The sequence below is a fragment of the Bos indicus genome, chromosome 14 (assembly GCF_029378745.1).
Source record: "Bos indicus isolate NIAB-ARS_2022 breed Sahiwal x Tharparkar chromosome 14, NIAB-ARS_B.indTharparkar_mat_pri_1.0, whole genome shotgun sequence".
Classification (NCBI taxonomy): domain Eukaryota; kingdom Metazoa; phylum Chordata; class Mammalia; order Artiodactyla; family Bovidae; genus Bos; species Bos indicus.
This window is the reverse complement of record NC_091773.1, coordinates 6,530,465-6,549,705: the sequence shown is the minus strand read 5'-3', so window position 1 is coordinate 6,549,705 and position 19,241 is coordinate 6,530,465. Positions and strand designations below refer to the sequence as shown.

At 42.2% G+C, this 19,241-nt stretch overlaps 1 protein-coding gene across 5 annotated transcripts in view; it reads left to right on the top strand.

Moving 5' to 3' along the window:
- KHDRBS3 (KH RNA binding domain containing, signal transduction associated 3) overlaps positions 1–19,241 on the top strand; it is a 152,379-nt gene that overhangs the window by 102,132 nt on the left and 31,006 nt on the right. For 4 of the 5 annotated variants that reach the window (XR_011570471.1, XM_070802410.1, XM_070802412.1 and 1 more), the window contains one exon: positions 307–502. The exons of the other annotated variant lie outside the window; for it this stretch is intronic. Coding sequence is in view for 3 of the 4 variants with exons in the window: in XM_070802410.1 (XP_070658511.1) it covers positions 307–502 (196 nt within the window). In the remaining variant the exon portion in view is untranslated. The remainder of the gene's footprint in view (positions 1–306; positions 503–19,241) is intronic. 5 annotated transcript variants of the gene reach the window in all.

The following is a 19,241-nucleotide window of genomic DNA, read 5'->3' as shown; positions in this document are numbered from 1 at the left end:
TCCCAGGGGATGCAGCCTCCCCAGATGTCAGCTTCCTGTTCTGGGTCCCAAACAGAAACCGACGCTGGGGCTTCTTTGATGTTACCATGTTTATTTTCACTGGACTAGGTGCCTGAATGATTGAAGTTCCTTTCTTTAGGTAGATAATCTGTTCCTGACTTGCTTTAGTGTTTTCTTTGCATATAGTGTCCTTATTTCTTTTTACAGATTTATGGAACATTGATTTCCATGAGGTATTAGTACATGTGAACACTGGAATGCTGGAGAACACCATGCAAATTGCTAATGTGACCCTCTTGCTTGCAGGGGCAGGGGAGGAGTCTCAGCCCGGCCGGTGGGAGTCGGGGTACCACGGGGGACGCCGGCTTCCAGGGGCGTCCTCTCTACCCGAGGGCCAGTAAGTCGCGGAAGAGGACTGCTCACTCCCAGAGCACGAGGAGTGCCCCCAACTGGGTACAGACCTCCACCGCCGCCCCCGACGCAGGAGACCTATGGAGACTATGTAAGTGAAGATGCTCTGATGGTCTATGATACAGTATCAGGCGTGGTGACCAGTATCCCTCACCCTGCTTAAATTGAGCTCTTTAGCATTTACTGAGTGCTAAATAAATACTTGGTATCAGAGACACAGAAAGTGTGAAAGAAATAACCTCCTTTGTCAAATAACTATGAAGGTGAATTTTGGTGGTGGGGAGGCTCAAGACTAGGACCAAGGAGACATGCTGTCAGGCCGTCACACAGGCATGTGACATGGTGGTCATCCACTACAGGTTGCCTCTGAGTGATTCAGTCATTTAAAAAAGAATTGCCTGCCTATAACAGGCTGTTTTTACCCTTAAGTGTTTCCTCTTAGACTCTGCTACTGAATATGGATTTTTAGTGGAAATTCTTTTTCAGTGAAGAAAATAAAAGTTCCTAGTTTTTTTTAATTAATGCAAATCAGTTTTTCCGTTTATCATTCAGTAATTCTTTGATACGGTCCACAGACTTACTTAACATAAGAGAAAGAAAATACATCCATGGAAAATGGGCAGCAGGGGGTGGGAGCAGTGGATTCTTTAACAAGAATACAGAACCCCTGGGATTCTTTCTATGACTTTCTATTTTAACATAAAGGAGGAAAATAAGTACTGGATAGATGTGTCATATTAGTCATTAAAGTGTTAATATTAAAGGAAGAGTATATCAAGTGTTGTCAAAGAAAGGGAAGCAGTGCCAGTCCTGCAGTGCCCAGAGCACTAGGTTTTCATGTTTCCCTTAATGGAGGTCTCCTGCTTGGAGCTCAGCACCTCTTTGCACAGTTTCTGGAAGTCTGACGTAATCCCTGGGCCACAGACAACTTCTTCCATGTCATCTGCAGCCACTGGAAAGACCTGAGCCCTTGTCCTGGTCATCCTGAACTTCTGGTAATTCCTTAAGTGTGCTGAGTCCTCTTAGGCTTCCAGAGCTCTGCTTGTGCAGTGGTCTCTGCCTCAAGAGCTCCTCTCTATCTTCTGAGCGTTTCCTGTCTGCCCTTGCAGACTTGGGTCAGCTCTTACTGGAGCCTACCTGCTAGGTGTCCCCATAGCCTCCCGGCTGGACTGGGTGCTGGGGGTCAGGGACGAGAGCTTTGCCCCCTCACACCCAGCAGAGAGGGCACACCGGGAGCTCAGTGAAGTATATTTTAAACATAAATCCCATATGGACAGTTTCACCACTTGGCTCTTCAGCTGGGGAAGGACAGGTCTCTGTCTTGTCTCTGTGTTCCTTACAGTTGGACGTGGTCCTGTTTACTCGTCTTCTTACCAAACTGGCAGTTGGGCCTCAGACTCATCCACAAGGGTTGAGTCTTGTGAGGGTAGCAGAGACTGTTGTGAAAGGAAGCAAATGTTGTGAAATTCCTTTGAGGTAGCCTGGTGTCTTCTCTGTTCCACCTCAGCTTCCCTGGAGTTCTCATGGGCTTGGCTGCTGTAGACGTGCTGGGTGGCATCTTCATCATCATCAGGCCGGTGTGTGGATCCTGGCCTCCCTGCGCCAAAAGCATGGGATGAGTCGGGAAAGGACTTAGCTTTGCTGGCTTCACAATCTGCCTGTTTCAGAAAGACCTGGTGCCTTCTTTGCATACATTAATTCATCTTTCCACTCAACGGGGTGGATCGAATTCCCATAGTGTGAACCAGACGCACGTGTTCTGTGTCTCAGTGTTTACTCTAATGGGTCTTGAGAGAAATTAGATGAATACAAGTATAAATTTCTTGAAAGTTTAAAGTTTAGGGGAGCAAAAGGAAGAGAAATTCAAGGCACTTGGTTTTCTAAGCTTAACTCTGCCATTTATTGATAAATGATGAGAAAAGCACTAAAACAATTGATTTGCAAGATATCCTCTTAATAACCCCTGCTCCCATCCACTGCAACAGGGAGGGGATAGTGGCTTCCCCAGAGGAACCCACGTGTCCTTTCAGGAGCAGACAAGGGTGGAGGCTCTGAAGGAGGACGGAGCCTTCATCGGGTGAGCCCACACTCATGCCTGGCTCTCCCCAGACACTCAGTGTAATTCCCGAGCCTGCATTTCCCACCCAGGGCCTGCCTCCTGCAGCCTGACCACAGCGGGGCCTTCAGAGAGCAGAGGGCTACAGTGGTGGTCCTGAATATAATTGGCCATTGGTCTTAACCTTTTGAGATTCTACAGGTTACTCACACTGGCTGCTTAGCTTTGCAGCATGGAAAAGGGAAAAGTATTTTGTTTGTTTGTTTGCTAATTTCTAGGATTTTTGATCGGGTGGGTATGCTACAGAATATCCAACTTAGAAAAGCTGGATTCTGTAACCTCCCAAGTGGTTATGCATTCTTGTGACAAGTGGGAAAGTTGAAAGTGGTCTCCTTAGAATATACTAAAATAATTACTCCATTGATGGAATAATAATAAATTAGAGTCTAAATCCCATGAAAGTAGAACCCCCCTGCCCCAACACACACACACCCTGTTCACACCTTTGTATTCTGAGTTCAGTTCAGTCAGTCAGTCGTGACTGAGTCACTCTTTGTGACCCCATGGACTGTAGCACATCAGGCTTCCCTGTCCTTCACTGTCTTCCAGAGCTTGCTCAGACTCATGCCCATCGAGTCAGTGATGCTATCCTACCATCTCATCCTCTGTTGTCACCTTCTCCTCCTGCCTTCAATCTTTCCCTGCACCAGGGTCTTTTCCAGTGAGTCTGTTCTTTGCATTAGGTGGCCAAAGTATTGGAGTTTCAGCTTCAGCATCAGAATATCATTTATATTCTCAACACCTAGTATGATGGCCAGCACATAGTTAGTCCTTAGTTAATATCAATATTCTCAAGACTGAGTTTTTTTTTTTTAATTGCCAACTGTGGAGGACCCACCCCAAACTCCTCCTGTGTGCTATGTTGATTTTCATCACTTGGCAATTTATATCTAACTTGTTAGCAGCATTGTGCAGTCTTCACTCAGTATATGTATGTTTCTCAGACAATAGTAGACTTTTCAGGATAAGCACCATGTATCTTTGTCAGTCTGTAGTCTCACTGGCACATCGTAAGCTCTTAGTGAGTATTTACTGGACTAGACAATGCTGCACAGAGACCTGGTAAGTTTTCCTAATGAAGGTTGCCATTGATCTTTTCCAAGCCAATTGTTCTAATCATCCCATAGGAAGAGTATGATAGCTGGCATTTGGGAAAAGATCATCCCTTCATCATTCTCGTCTTCTAGAGTTAGGAGGGCAATTGCAGATTACAGAGGTGGAAGGCTGATTCTGTATAACTCCTGAAAATCATAGAATCACGTATTATAAATCTGATCTGAGTGTAAGAATGAACTTTCAAGAAGGATGTAACATTTAATGAGAAACTGCTGTCCATGAGGTACCATCTTACATGTTGTGCCATCTTGTTCTCACAGCCACTCAGAGGTATTGTGGTCCTGTTGTGAGAACTTAAGGTGTGGGGAGTTGTATCTTTTCCCAAGTCACAGGGTGGAGAGAGGGCACAGACGGGGATCCACGACTCAGGGCCTGTGTTCTGTCTTGAGCAGCCAGTGCCGGATTGAGACCAGGCTCTACGAGCTGGCAGGGTCAGGTCCGCTCATCTTTCAGGAAAGTGCCGCAGGCCCCGCATACTGCTCCCCTTGGAGGTGCAGTGAGGGAGATCAGGTCACTCTGTGGTCCCTTCAGTGTAATCATTCTCTGGTTATAAGCTGCCTTAAGTAGGGCAATGGAAACTGAAGCCCATTAAGACGGACGGGATGGGGTAAGGACTTAAAAAAAAAAAATAAGGCATTATCATATGTATTGGCAAAAAATTGAACCGGCATTTTCACTTTAGGAATTTCTGAGCATCTGTATCTCTAAAAAAGGCTTGTCATTCCTTTAGAACTCAAAAATGTAATTTTTAATGATTTACTTGAAATATGTTTGTGGTAACAAATCTTTTTGTATAGAACTTGCTGGTTATATCTGACCCATTTGGTTTATTTATTTTAATTTTCATTTAACATTTAGTATCTAAGGCCATTATTTCCAGAATAAAAGATGCAAAGAAGTCCTATCAGTTGCCTATTTAAACAAAGAAGAGATGAAACCTGTTCTTTTAATCCTGCCACAACTGGTGCTTTTTTTGAGAAACTATATATTTCAGTCCTTAGAATACTCAATGTTCTTCAGATTATGTGTACTAAAATGAAGGTATTCCAGTGCAGTATTAGGCCCAAGAAAAACTCAATTTATGATATATGTTGAAATTATTTTTATTAAATAATGACCCATTATAAAAGTGGGCATAATAATATGCGCACTATAAAAGTGTTTCCTCTTAGCCTAAGCAAGAAAGCCTGGTAATGCAAAAGTTTTTCTTGTTGAAATGTGCCTATTGAAATTCGACTGATTTTTCTCAAAGTGAGTTGGTGAAGATATTTGATTATAATGTCATCTGAGCCAACTGTTCTTCATCAGAGTCACCGTCACAAATATTCCCTGAGCATGTGTCATTGAGAAGAGCCTCTGTTAGCAAATAAATCTGATGGTGAGAACAGTATTATCACTAAAGCATGTAGAACTCACAGTGGCCATGTGAATAGCAGAGGTTAACCATCTCCGTGAACACTGGTCTTCTAAGAATAACTTAAAGGATGCAGTGCAATTCAACATAGTTAGTTTTTTTCCAAAAAGGAAGAAAATGAGTAATGGATGTGTTTTCAACCATTTGAGTATAAATTGGGGCTTTCTGCTCCACTTTTAACTTAGTAAAATCAGACGTAATTACAGTAACTTCTCATCTCTTTTTTGAGGACAAGAAGAATCTTTTTCCCAAAATGACATTGATTCATTATTTATGTCCAAATAATTAAATAAGCGACAAATAATTAGTATAACCCAGAATCTATTCAATGAGAACACTTTAACAATTCAAAATGTTGGTGTCATTACACAAAAGGACATGTTTGATGCTTCCTGGCAGAGTCCAATTTACATATGAATCTCTAAAGCGAAATCCATTTTGATGAATTGTTTTAGGCTCCACATACAAAGAAAGCACAAAGTACAGAGGGCCCTCCATATCTACAGGTTTGGCATCTGTGCGTTCAACCAACTACTAATGGAAAAAAGAATTTTTTTATTTCAGAAATTTTTTAAATTGAAGTAAAACTTGAATTTGCCACATGCAGGCAATACATTGCATTAGGTATTATAAATAATCCAGAGATGATTTAAGGTACAAGGGTGGGGTTGGTAGATATGCAGATACTGTACCATCTTATATAGGAGCTTGAGCACCTGTGGGTTTTGGATCTGAGAGGGTCCTGGAACCAGCCCCTCGTGGCTACTGAGGGCCGACTGTTCCCCAGACAGTCGGTGTGGTCGCTTTATTTACTGTCTCTGAAGTCTTGTGCATTTCCATCCTGTCACCTGACAATCGCTGGTTAGTGGCCACCCCTCTGACTCTCTATTGAGTCCCTTCCTGTTCCTCCCCACAGCACCCACAGCTCGGTGGAGGCTGAGGTGCAGCCCCCAGGGCCCAGGTTGAGGGAACCGAGCGCCCAGGATCGCGTGCATCCGTCTTCGTTCCCTGCGTTCACACAGTAGACACGGCTCACTTCCCCATGAGGAACTGAGCTCCAGGTCACCTCCATCACAGCCACTTCAGGGAAGACGCCGGTCCTCCTGCATCTCAGGAAGCATTCTCGTCCACCTCCCGCGTCTAGCTGTGATGATGTCCTCTCAAAGAGCCCGCACCTTCCACACCTAGCAGTCAGCTGTATGTTTTCTCATGTCTGACTTCACACAAACCTTAAATCTGTGTTATTCTTGTTCCTACCACCTCACATATAGTGCTCCCTCAGTAAACGCTGGTTGTTGAGATGGATGGACAGACGGACAGACAGACAATTGTCATTGCCTGAGCTTTGCTTGTGGTCCTTCCCTCCTCCTGGGTCCTTCCCTTAAATAATGTGTTTCTCATATTACTCCTAGTCTATACTTTCTGGCATCTAAAGCCTGATTGATACTACTGCTCGGCCATCCCTGGAGCGTGAGAACTAGTTTATAAATTTAGGAGGATAAAGTTGAGATTCTTTTGAGTGGTGTCTGAGACTTTCTCAACAGCATCTTTTAACCCCCTGCCCTTCCCACATTATCATTTTAGGTCCATAGATCCCTGCATTGCAGTTCCTTAAACATAGCAGGACTTGAAGTGTGTGGCTTTGTACGTGCTCTTTGTTCCCTTCGAATGCCTTTTCTTGTTCTGTCCCTACCAGTTCTTGTTACTGTTTATTCTTCAGTCTTGAAGCCTTCCTGGTCCTCATCAGGCACAGGAAGCAGCATCCTGGGTGCCCTGAAACCTGCCTCAGAGGCAACTGACTTGTCTTTGTCCCCCATAGGCTGGATTTCTTTAGGGAAGAACTACATCATTTTTTAAAACGTTAGTTTGCCCAGAGCCTATCACGAGGCCTGACATTTTGGAGCTACTAAATAAACATATGAGGACGACTTTTACCAAGGCCAGCTAACTGTCATTCCATGTGTCATGCACGCTGTTAACATACGTCATGAAATAAAGCCAATTGTAGCAAACATTCAGTGAACTAATAAATATGAGAGTGCAGTTTAATTAAAAGCATATTATTCTGAGATGTAAAATACTCAGTTTCTAATTCTCCTTATTGTCTACATCACTATTTTTGTGTAAACTAACCTTCTTAGTTTCTTCATCTGCAAAATGCAGGTGATGGTATTTTACCTGTAAATCAGCAGGATGGACCAGATGCTGTTCTAACCTCTTTTCCAACTTTAAAATTCTGTTAATTGATTGTTTTCTGAAACTGACTTGCTTTCCACTGTCACCCTAAACATGTTCTTTTAATAAGAAACTGTATTTTCATCAAATGGAAATCTTGATCCTGAAAAGAGGGTCACAGAATAAGCAAAGCAAGCATTCTAATGAGAGAAATAAACAAAAGGTGAGTGGCTATGAATCTTTTGAATTCTGAAACAAACTTTAAAAAGTAATTTTAAAAATGAAGATCTTTTTTCAAATGCAAGCTCACCTCTCAAGATACATAAACTAAAATTGTCTTAGAAATTTTAATCATATTTTTTCCCTCATTTCATTATGATTGTGTCAGCCATCTATTCATAAGTATTTACCGTTCACTAACGTCCCTTGCTATCTTAATGTTGTGTGATCAGTCTAAGCTTTTGAGCCTGAGCTGATGGGTTAATCACCTTTAAACATACGTACGGTGGAGCGTTCTTGATGAAGGTGTATGAGTTCATCAGACTATGAAAGCTCTTTCAGGTACTTGATATGCTCTGATTACGCAGCTGTATGATGTTTACTGAACAGAATGTGGAATTGTCCTCAAACCACCCCATCTGGCATGGCAGCGCCAGCTTGAGCACAGTGCAGGGTGGCTGGCACATGAAGGGATTTGCGTGTATGAGAGGAGGAGACATAGGCTCCTCGAAGCTGCAGGGGTATAGGGAGTAGCAGAGCCAGGTCTGTCTGACCATAGCGCCGGGCCCTCTCCCTGCAGACCCTCAGGTCAGGCCCTCTCCATGGACGATTCGATGTGCGGTGGGGCACGCTGCTGCCCCAGGCCCCACAGCGCTGCCAAGTGGAGTCCTCACCCGGACAGTAGGAAAGAAAGGCATCCTGGCCTGCACTGTGCCAGGACAGGCACCTGTCCCATGGCCTGTGGGCTGGAAAAGGGGTGAACTGAGAGTCAATCCCAGGTTCCCTAACCCGGAGTCTGAAGCTTTTATTCCCAGTATTCTAACTTGTGTAATGTTATGACCTATCAAGAAGGAGAAAATAAATGAGGAAAGAGTAGAAGCACCAGAGCTGGCGACCCAGTCATAACTGTGTGTCAGCACCTCCCTAGCCATGGACCTTCCACGTCCATGGCCTGTCTTACTGACTGCAGAAGCTCCCGAGCTTTCTAGATGCTTCTTTGTGAGCTCATCAACTTCAGTCTTCAGGTCAGAAGTTACTGCTTTAATTTATTATATGTTTAGAAGGACAGTACCTGAAGCAGATGGTTTTACTTGGAAACCATCAGAGAAGTACAGAATAGTACTCTTCTGTCTTCTAGTATTTTTCTGATTCAGTAACGACAGAAAAACAGTACCCTTCAACTTCTAGAGTTGATGGAAGAAAAGGAAGCTGCCATTTGTTGGGTATTTACAGAACGTGTTAGTCTGCTGGGCACTGTACCCTATATCATCTTATTTAGTCCTCACTTCATCCCCATGAAGTGATCTCCAGGCAGTTTAGAGAAGATAGCTAAGTTTTCCCAAATCACACTTCTAGTTAGTAATAAAACCCACATGCCCTTACTTCCTCACAAGCACGTTTCTCAGCTCTTTGCATGGAACTATCATATCCAGAAAACACCACCATGAGTTAACACTTCCTAGTGGCATGCCACTGGTCAGGGCAGAGCTGGAATGTAAAGCTGGGCAGTCTGGCTTGAGAGCCACACTCTTAGCCAAGACCCAGTGCTTCCTGGACAAGCCAGTTCCATCTAATTTAAAACTCTGTATTTGCAAACAGAGAAATTATCAAATGAATGGGAAATTATTTCATCACTTCAGATATAAAGGTTGTTACATGAGACTTACTAGAGCAAGCAGTCTATGACTAAGTTACTGGTGTCACTAGTTCTTCTGCAACTAGTATTTCCTCATGGGGCTTCTGACATTGGTCAACCTAACCCAGGTTTGAAGTGTCATAGAGACAGTTTGAATGGGAGAAACCTCACTGTGTTGTGCATGCAGGCCACCCTTTCTGCCTGTCCCTCGATCGGGCTCATTAAAGCTATAGAGGAAGAAACTTGTCTCCAGAAAACACTACATAGACAGTGTCTTTGTCTGTAAAATGGCACCACAGGGAACACTGTTTCTCCATCTGCCCGAAGAATAAACCCTTCTGAAGTTTAGTCAACGAGGAACATCAGTGAAAGCCTTTAGGGAAAAACCAAATATGTCTTTAAAATGTACATGTCATTCTTTAATATAGCTTTTGTTTAAAGACTCAGTGAAGGAACATTCCTCATTCTTCTGAGAGCTCACCTGAAGTTTTAATTATGTGACTAGTCTGGGAGTTTGAGTACAATGAGGGTTGTACTGACGCAAATCTTCCCGTTGCAGTGACTGCTGGTATAATTTTTTGACAGTTAACTAATCTCTAAACTGCTTCAATTATCTTGTTTTCCATAGCGAAAAATTTAATTAAAACAGTACAGATTGTGAAAAGGTTATTTATGAAAATGCATTTTAAATGTGAATTGAAAAGCCTAGGGACACCTTTTTATTTTAGATAAAAAGATGAAGGTTCTATAATTTTTGTATCTCCATTTTACCAGAAGCAAGAGTAAGTGCAGTGTGCAATTTACTTGAAATGTCTATCAGGTGCTTCACAAGTCTGTCTCTTTCCTAAACTGCTTGAAAAGTTGACCTATTTTAGAAATGCAATACTTTAGGAAATAATTTCAGATTTTAAACTTATGAATATGCAGGGATTTTGTTTTTCCTTCTTACTTTAAGCAAAAATAACCCCAGAAAAGTGCTTTGTTCATGGAGCAGAGGACTCTGAAATGATAGTGTCTCTGAGGCCTGGAAAGCAGATCCTGCCTCCCTAGTGAGGAAGGTTATCTGAGCGAGCACGATGGATGCATCCTAGTCCTCAGGCGGGTCAGTCCTGAGGCACTCGATTAGTCCTCGGTTACAATGGATTTCCTACAGGAACCTGCCATCTTAGTGTTATTGTTTTCTTGAGCCTTTAATCAGCTTGCGTAGAGCTCAGTCCTGCCTGCAAGTAGATGCTAGTCTACAGAGGACCCGTTGAAGCCTCCCACAATCCCCTGTGTGCGCCAGGGGCTCCCTCTCTATTGTTTGGATCCATGTGTGCACATCCTAGTTAGGGTATCACCTTGGAGTGATATGGTCACTCCTTTACTTGTCAGTTTTCCCATTATTTTAAGCTGATGATAGGGCCATGCCTTTTTATCCACAGAGCCCCTCATCAAGTGAGTAATCAGTGTTTGATTTCTTGACATGGGAACAAAGCACAGTGACTCTTCAGGATAAGAACACCTGCAGTTGACTTACATGAGTATTTAGGGGGACATCTAGAGATATCCTCATAGTGCGACATTATCTGGGGGAGTTCATCAGGGTACAGGGTCTGACCCTCAGTATGGAGTCAGGCAGTGTATCACAGTGGTTAAAAGCAAGGTTGGGAACCAGACTGACTAGTTTTAATTCCTTGCTGTGCCTTTAATTGCTGTGTGACCTTAAGCAAGTTGCTTAACTACTTTATACTTCAATTCCTAATCTGTAAATGGAAATATTAGTGCTTATCACATAGGACTGTTAGGAACTATTCAGTGCTATTCACACCCACCAGGAAGATTAAAGTTAAAACAATAAGTGTTAACTGGGATGGGGTGCTGTAGGAATTCTTACCCACTGCTATGGGAATGTCAGTCCATACATCTATGTTGGAAAAGGGTTTGGTGGTTTGGTACCACATGTTAAAGCTAAAAACAGGCCTTCTTCCCAAAGCACAGCGGCTCTGCTCTGGGAACCACAAAAGAGACTCATAAGGCTTATGTAAGAGGTGTGTAGGCAAAACTGAAAAAGCATTTACAACTAGGGTGGATAAGGACGTGATAGTACAGCCATATAGGCAAGCTTTCAGGCCGCGAGAAGGAACCAGTGGTTGCTGCCTGCAGCACAATGGATGGATCTCATGAGCATGAAGCTGATTGAAAGAAACAGGCACAGAGGGGTTGCCACTCTGATTCCATCTTTATGAAGCTCAAAAGCAAGTAAACCTCACCAGCAGTGTTGAAAGTCGGGATGGCGTTCCTTCTGGCGGGAGGTAGTAAGTGAGGATGAGCCCAAGGGGAGCGTCCGGGGGCCAAGATGTTCCCTTTCTTGATCTGTGTGCTGATTACACAGCTGTGCTCACTGACCTGTGCACCTGGGGTGTGTGCCTTCGTATGGCTTACATTATACATGAATAAAAAGTTGAAAACATGATCAGTTTGTGTATTAAAAACATTGTACTAGACAGACCAGATACTCTTGTTTATAACAGAACAGCACGTCTTTCATCAAGCAGATTTGTTCAAGCTGAACAAACCTCGAGCACATCTGGTCCCTCTACTATTAGACTAGATGATAATCTGAAGGTTTCTGGGTAAGTCTACAAACTGAGCAAGGAGTAATCGTAATACTAACCGTATGAAATTCTGACAGGGATGTTTTCATTGTGGAGCAACCTCTGCACTATGAATCAGGCATACGTCTTGGTGGGTCAGGAGCCCTTTCCCCTTCCAGCATGGGATCGGAGGCACCTGGGGCCTCTCTCCTGGCCAGTCAAGCCATGACCCGTGGAAGAATGAGAGAACTCATGTAAACCCTTCCCTACCAGTCAGTCACCATTTAGGAAGTGTTTACTGAAGTCTTTCTTGTACCAGGCCCTGGGGACACTAGTAGACAAGGTCAGTGAAGCCCCTGTTCTCAGGGAGACTGCATTTCTAGTGGACGATATGGGTAATAATCAGATACATTGGATATTTGATAGGAATTGGGGTTCCTCGTCTGAATAGCAGAACATAGAAAATGACATGCATGATTATTTCCTTAGCTTTGTGGGGGTGGTACCAACAACCGCTGCTCTGCTTAGGAGAGTAGTGAGCCCACTTGATACACAGTGGACGCTGTGGGCAGCGGGCTTCACACTCTGGTGGAACCCTGGTTGAGAAAGGCTGTGAGGGTGTCTCCCAGTTCGTGCAGAGGTAGCTGAGAAGCTGAATTGAGCCTCAGAAGAAATCTAGAGTTTGAGAGGGTTAAGTAGTTGGAGTCCACGGCCCCCCAAGTTTGGGTGTAGGAGGCTGATAAATCCCCTCAACTTTGAATGGGAACCCAGAAAAGCTGTCCTCCCAGAGGAAGGCTGCTTGTCGTCATGGCCCTGTGTGGGGTGCGGTGAAGCTGGGACTGCGACTCCTCCTGTCCTGTGCCAAGAGCAAGTGTAATTCTCTCTAGAGAAACACAACAGTGTGGGCCTTCAGGTATTTCTCTCGTTCTTCATATATAATTGCAATTAATCAAAAATTATAGGCACACAAGATGAGGAACCAGTAAAAACAGACCATAATAGATTCATAAAGCAGACACAAACTTTATGTTCTTTATAATCATGGAATTGAAAAGATAAAATTGATGATTTAAGCAGAGAATTGGAAAATATAGAAAACAGATACTCTAGAATTGAAAAATATAAAGAATAATGAGATGGTTTTAGTTCCAGGTTAGACTCAGATAAGGGAAGAAATAGTGTATTGGAAGTTAAATCAGTGAAATAGATAAAAACCTGGACAGCCCTGAAGATCGCATGAGGCACCAGAGCCTCCAGTGGCGCCTCACTTGAAGCCCCAAAGGCCCCCTGAGACATGGCTCCTGCGCTTCCTTCCCTGGCTCACCCCACATTGACCTTTCCATCTGCCCTTCCTTCTGCTGGAAGTACCAGTAGCACCACCAGCAAAATCAAAAATCCACATAAGCGGCTTCTCACTTCTTTCGCATTTGTAGTCTTTTCTGTGAGGACTCCTGGCCCCTCTCCGAGATCTCCAGCATCCCCGCTCTCTCCCTGTGTCCCTGAGGACTGAGGTGTGTTATGTTCCCCTCTGGAATGGAAGCTGCCTGAGGACAGAGGTGCTTGTTTTATTCTGTTTGTTCAATACAGTCTCCCCAAGGGCTCAGAGCAGTAGGCATTCAACAGATGTCAGCCTCCCGGGGAAAATGGAAAAACCCACATAAAAATCCTTAGCAGAGGTACATAATGTGGGCTTAATAAAATTGAGTTACCCCCTTTTCTCATCTTTGTGGGATATTTGGTTTAATTTTCTATTTACAGTTTTCTCTTTCCTTTGTGGAATTTCTGAGTTAACCTCTTTGTTATTTTCTGTATTATATTACATTGTATTCCTTGTCAAATCTAAATAAATCTAGCTCTATCTCAGTGAGAGACAAACAGAGGAGGGAAGACATTCTATGAATAATTGATGGAGACCTGTTTTTGAAAGCTGTGGCCAGATGTGGATAGAATTACAACTACTCTTGGTCAGCCACTCTTCTATCTAAAAATCACAGCAGTAGTTAATACTCGTGTTTGCAGAGTCAAGATGTAGACATCACAGTTTAGACAATATTTTAAGAATTTATCACATTCACCAAAAGAAAGCTACCTGGTTGGTAGCTCTGATGTTTCTCTGGCCTAATAGCTTGAGAGCGTTAACAGGAATTAGTCATCAGTAAACTGGAACCAGGTTTATTGGACAAGAGCTGTGCCAGACAGCCTTCGTGTATATTTCTTGGGTTAGTTTCTCCCCAACCCCTGGAAACAGCCAGGGGATGAATTAAGATTGCAAAATTGAGGTGGACATATGTATACCTGTGGCAGATTCATTTTGATATATGGCAAAACCAATACAATATTGTAAAGTTAAATAAAATAAAATTTAAAAAAATAAATAAAAAGTAAAAAAAAAAACATAAAAATAAAATAAAACTAAATTGGGATGAAAATTATGAAGTTAAAAAAAAAAAAAAAATTGAGGTGGAAGGAGGGCAGGTGATGGCCTAAAGCCACACAGCCAGATCAGAGGCAGAGCTGGGGTCAAAACACAGGTGTCAGACTCCAGAGACTGTGGTGAGGGGGTGTGCGAGTCTGGAAGCTGTTAATGTATTCCTCACAGCCATAGATCAACACGTGGGGGTACAGCTTGATTGTTGAATTAATGATGTCTTATTTAAATGATTATAGGGGACAGATTCTTATTTAGAGTTGTTGTTAAAATTGTGATTTTTGTCCTTAATTAAAAAATAACTTGGCTATGTGATGTGTTCACGGTCATTGGTGATACTCAACAAGGATATTACTATTATTCAGAACTTCAGCAAAAATGAATTTTTCAAAAGACTATTCTTAGCTGATGTGTGTGTTTGATAAACTCAAAATAATCATAAGCCTAAATTTAAATAATCTTTTAACACTGTTTTATATGAAAACTTTGTACATTTTGAAATGACCAGGTTTCACCCTCATTATAGTGAAGTGGTGTATAGTTAGCATAATTGTCTCCTTTTGAAAGGACCCAGAACCTAAACATGATTTTTAAATCACTTTTGTAAATTCTCTGTTTAAAATGGTTTTTCCCATCTTAAATTTTATGCTTGATTTTACTTGTGACAGAAATAGAATTAAATAGGTCATGCTGTTTCCTTTATCCTAGAACATCTTTTCTCTTCAAAGTAAGATTTCTTGGTATCAGGTCGTATGTCTGTGGTTTTCAGGTGGGGAATGGCAGATGAAGGATCTTTACCTGTGTTAGAACATGTTTTGGCTACTGTGGCCCCCCTGACGCCTACCAAGTGTCCAGGTCGCCCTGTCAGCTCCATTTAGACGTCTTCCTTATCAAAGATGAAAGTGCAGGAGTGGATCTTGACAAGTCTCTTGAATGCTGCAAGAATGTTTATCAATATACTTTTATTTCTTGTCCATCTTTGTTCACTTAAAAAAAAAAATTATTTGCTCTCGGTTTTCTGGGTCTGTGTTGCTGCGCTTGGGCTTTCTCTAGTTGCAGCTAGTTGGGACTCCTCTCTGGTTGTGGCGTGTGGGCTTCTTGCAGTCGCTTCTCTCGTGTGGAACACAGGCTCCAGGGCCCATGGGCTCAGTAGTTACAGCTTTGAGCTCCTTCCTCATTTTAACCATTTGTTGATCCTTTGCTGGCTGACCACTCCACTGTTTCTCAGCCAATGATCTCATCTCTGTCTTGCAATAAAATAGCAGGTATCAACAAGAATCCACTCCACTCCCTCCCAGAAGCCACATTTATCCATGTTCACACTCATTTGTCTTCCTTTTGTCGGTTACAATCTGCTTCATGCTTTCCCTGTATTTTTCAAGTCCTGTCCATTGAACAAATAATGCTTGTAATGGAAGAGGCTACACAACCATGGACAAATCCAGCTGTGAAATCATCATGAAAGAAATCTTGTGAGAGTTGCATTTTTAATCTTTTTAAATCATCAATGTTAAATACGGAAGTCAATTATTCCATGACCTAAACAATTTGAAAATTCAAATAAACTAACACTGTATTAGGGCTTCCCTGGTGGGTCAGATAGTAAAGAATCAGCCTACAATGTGGAAGACCCAGGTTCAGTCCCTGGGTCAAGTAGGTCCCCTGATGAAGGGAATGGCAACCCACTCTAGTATTCTTGCCTGGAGAATCCCATGGATGGAGGAGCCTGGCAGGCTATAGTCCATGGGGTTGGAAAGAATCAGACATGACCGAATGACTGACTCACACACAGCCTTGTATTAATACTATCTCAGAATAATTGAGCAAGGAATGAATGACATAACTAAGTTTAAAATAGTCTGTTACTTTACATTTCAGTTAAGAAAATTGTAGTCATTTACAGGAGTTTAAAGAATCTTGATTCTTTAAATAAGCATAGAATTCTGCGTGGTTGAAGCCATTTTCTTTTAGAGCTGCTAACGGATTACTGAAGCAGCAGTAAGCTCTACATTTTGCCAAACCACACACTCAAGGCAGTGACCTAGTTGCACGTCCAGCCCTCCAGATTGATTCCTCCTCCATGCCCACAGCATTTCCGGAGAGATTCCTGAGGTGCAAAATCTAAACCCACACGCTGTACCTTGGCCACACGTGGTCTGTATATGGGCATCTCAGGCTCATTGCTCCCCACCTGCATTTGCAGCACAGCATGCCCCCCTGACCCTGGATGAGAAGGGGTCTTATGACTGTACCTCCATTGTTTTGTACCTGCTGTTCATTCTGCCTGATTTTTAATAAATCTTCCCAGCTGCTTTTGCTTTTCTCTGCTTTCATCACTCTGGGACACTTAATTCCCCTCTGCCTTTTGGGTTGTTCTGTGCTACCCCGATGCTTCCCTTTGCCACAACAGCTGGCGTGTTGCCTGATGGTTCTCTCTTTAGTCACCTGTCATCTCTGCCAGAGTCCTCACTAGACCAGGACACACCTTTCCTCTCTGGTGTCCAGCAGGAGTGCCGGCCACAGGGAGGAGGTAGTGTTGTTGGGTTGTTTTGGGGTTTTGATTTTTTTTATGTAGTAAAAATTACTTTTTTTGTTGTTAAGAATGATAGTTGCTTTCTTAACTTCTGAATTTATTAATTCACCAGAATTGTAATATCTCATTTTGCTACTTAAAACTAAAATCATCTCAATTTTTGTTTTGTGTTGGTGTTGGTTTGAATCTTATCTGATATGTTTCTCCTCCTTGCATTGGTCACTGCAAGAGCATAGCTATATTAGCAACTCACTTTCAGCTACTGCAGGAGACATTGTGGTTTTCCAGTATGTTCCCAGGATATTTTTGACTTTTATTCTTCCTCTGCCATTATTTAATGAGTATTCCTTTTATATTTATCTGTTTTCAAAATTCTGAACACATACCTCTTCAATAAATACTCAATTTCTCCTTTGTGAATAAACATTAAAAAATCTCAGGTGATCATGTACAAATTGTATAAGCCTACTCCTACAAAGACAGTGTCATCCCTATGAATTAATATTTGTCTCACACAATTAAATGCATTATAATTTAACTTGCTATTTAGATAGTTTTGCTTTTCTAAATTAAATTGAGTTATGGTATTTAGATGCTTCTTCAAAGAGAATAACCACGGTCATCACTTTAAAATCTTGTCTAAAATCAGTGACAATAAAACACAGAAGCCCATCTGTCTCCAGATCTTTTCTCTTACCCCTTGACCACATTTCTCCACTCCAAGAGATCTGCGGTAATCATTAAATTGATTATCATTGATAATACTGATGTTCTAAAAATAGTTAGATTATATCCTGGCTCTTTTAAATGTTAACTAAATATCAGTAAATGCAAAGTCACTGTAATTGATTACCCCCAGAAACTTAGAAGTCAGTTGTTGAGCAGGATTCACACTTCCATGGATATAAATGTCATTGAGCAGCAGTTTGATCTTACAGAATGATCATTTCTTTGGACGTTTTTCACTTCCAAAATAGCTTTGAAATAACCATCGTGTACTTGTTATCACATCTGCACAGTGTCTCAGAATGTCCCTGTAGAACCAGGAGGACGGCTTTAGCTCTTGTTGCATTGTCTTTCTGTTGTTAAGCTATGACCGTTCTTCATCAGTTCAATCTATTCTGATGCTCGACCATTATCAGATGTATGATTTGCAAATATTTTCTCCCACACTGCGGATTGTCTTTTCACTTTCTTCCTAATGTCGTTTAACAGAGAAGTTTTTAATTTTGATGGAGTCTGCATTTTTTGGTTATTTTGCTTTTGTTAGCCTGTCTAAGAAACTAATAACTAAGATGACAAAGACTGACTGCTCTTGAACCTCACTAGTGAAATTTTCATTTGAGTTGTACTTTGCACTTCAGGAATTTCTTTGGACTCATTTCTGTACTAATATTCTCTATTTTGGTGAGGCATTGTTCTCATACCCTTCTTTAGTTTTTTCCATGCAGTCTATCTTTTAGTTCCTTGAATTCATCTCAGATAACTGATCTATGTCTAGCAAGTGCACTGTCTCAGTTTCTGCAGGGACAGTTTCTATTGACTACTTTTTTCCTTGTTTACGGACTGTACTTTTGCATTTCTCTGTACATTGCATATTGTCGTTTGTTTAAAACTAGATGTTTAATAAATAATATTTCCATGTGGGAATCAAATTCTCTGCATTTTGGGCTGGGACTTTAGTTACTTTTCCAAACTTACATTGTGAAGTCGGTATTTATCCTGCATTGCCAGGGAAGTGTCTTCTCTGTTACCATGGTGCTCAGCTGATGACTGGACGGAGGTTTTATCAAATGGTTAGAAACTAAGTCCCTCATCTTTGCCAAGAGTCTGTGAGTACATGTTGGAATATCTCTTCCACACTCAGCCAGGCAGTTTACAACTAACTCTGGCTTAGCCTTGACTTTCCTTCTTACGCTGAACCTCAAGGTCAGCCAGAGGAGAGCGCTCAGGACCTTCTCAGGTCTGTCCTGGGCAGCTATATGACACGGTATCTAACTCCAGAACTATGGCAGAGCCTTGCAAAGCCCCAGTGGATCTCGCGTTCCTCTACTTTTCCTTGTAGCCTGTTGTTCGCACCAGTTTTCCTCCACACCTCAAGCGGCTGAGATCATAAACAGTTGCCCCTAGTTATTTTCTCAGAGATCCTCAGGGAGAAGGCCTTGTGCCCTGGATGAGCTCCAAGTCCTCTGGGAATGGGGTTTGGAAGGCACTCCACCCTGCCTGCCCCCTCCAGTGGCCTCAGGCCTGCTGCTTTCCTGCCTGATTGATTTGGGCTCCTACAGAGCTGGGGTCAGGGATGGGAACAGAACAGGTTTAAAACATCAGAGCTCACCGTTCTTTCCAAGATGCAGCCAATTTTTAAAAATAAATGCTCCCTAGATCTCTGTAAGCCTGTGGTTAATTTCCAGAGTTCTAAAAATGTTCATTCTGACAGTTTTTGCCAGTTTCTCTTTGCTTTTTCAGAGGGAATTTTTGGAGGTTCTTACTCTGTCATTTTCACTGATACGAAAATTTTATATTTTTCTTTACATTATAATTAGATATAGAGTTCAATGGTAGCTGAATTAATAAAGATTCAGTGAAAGCAGAATGCTGCTTTCTTTCCAGAAACTTC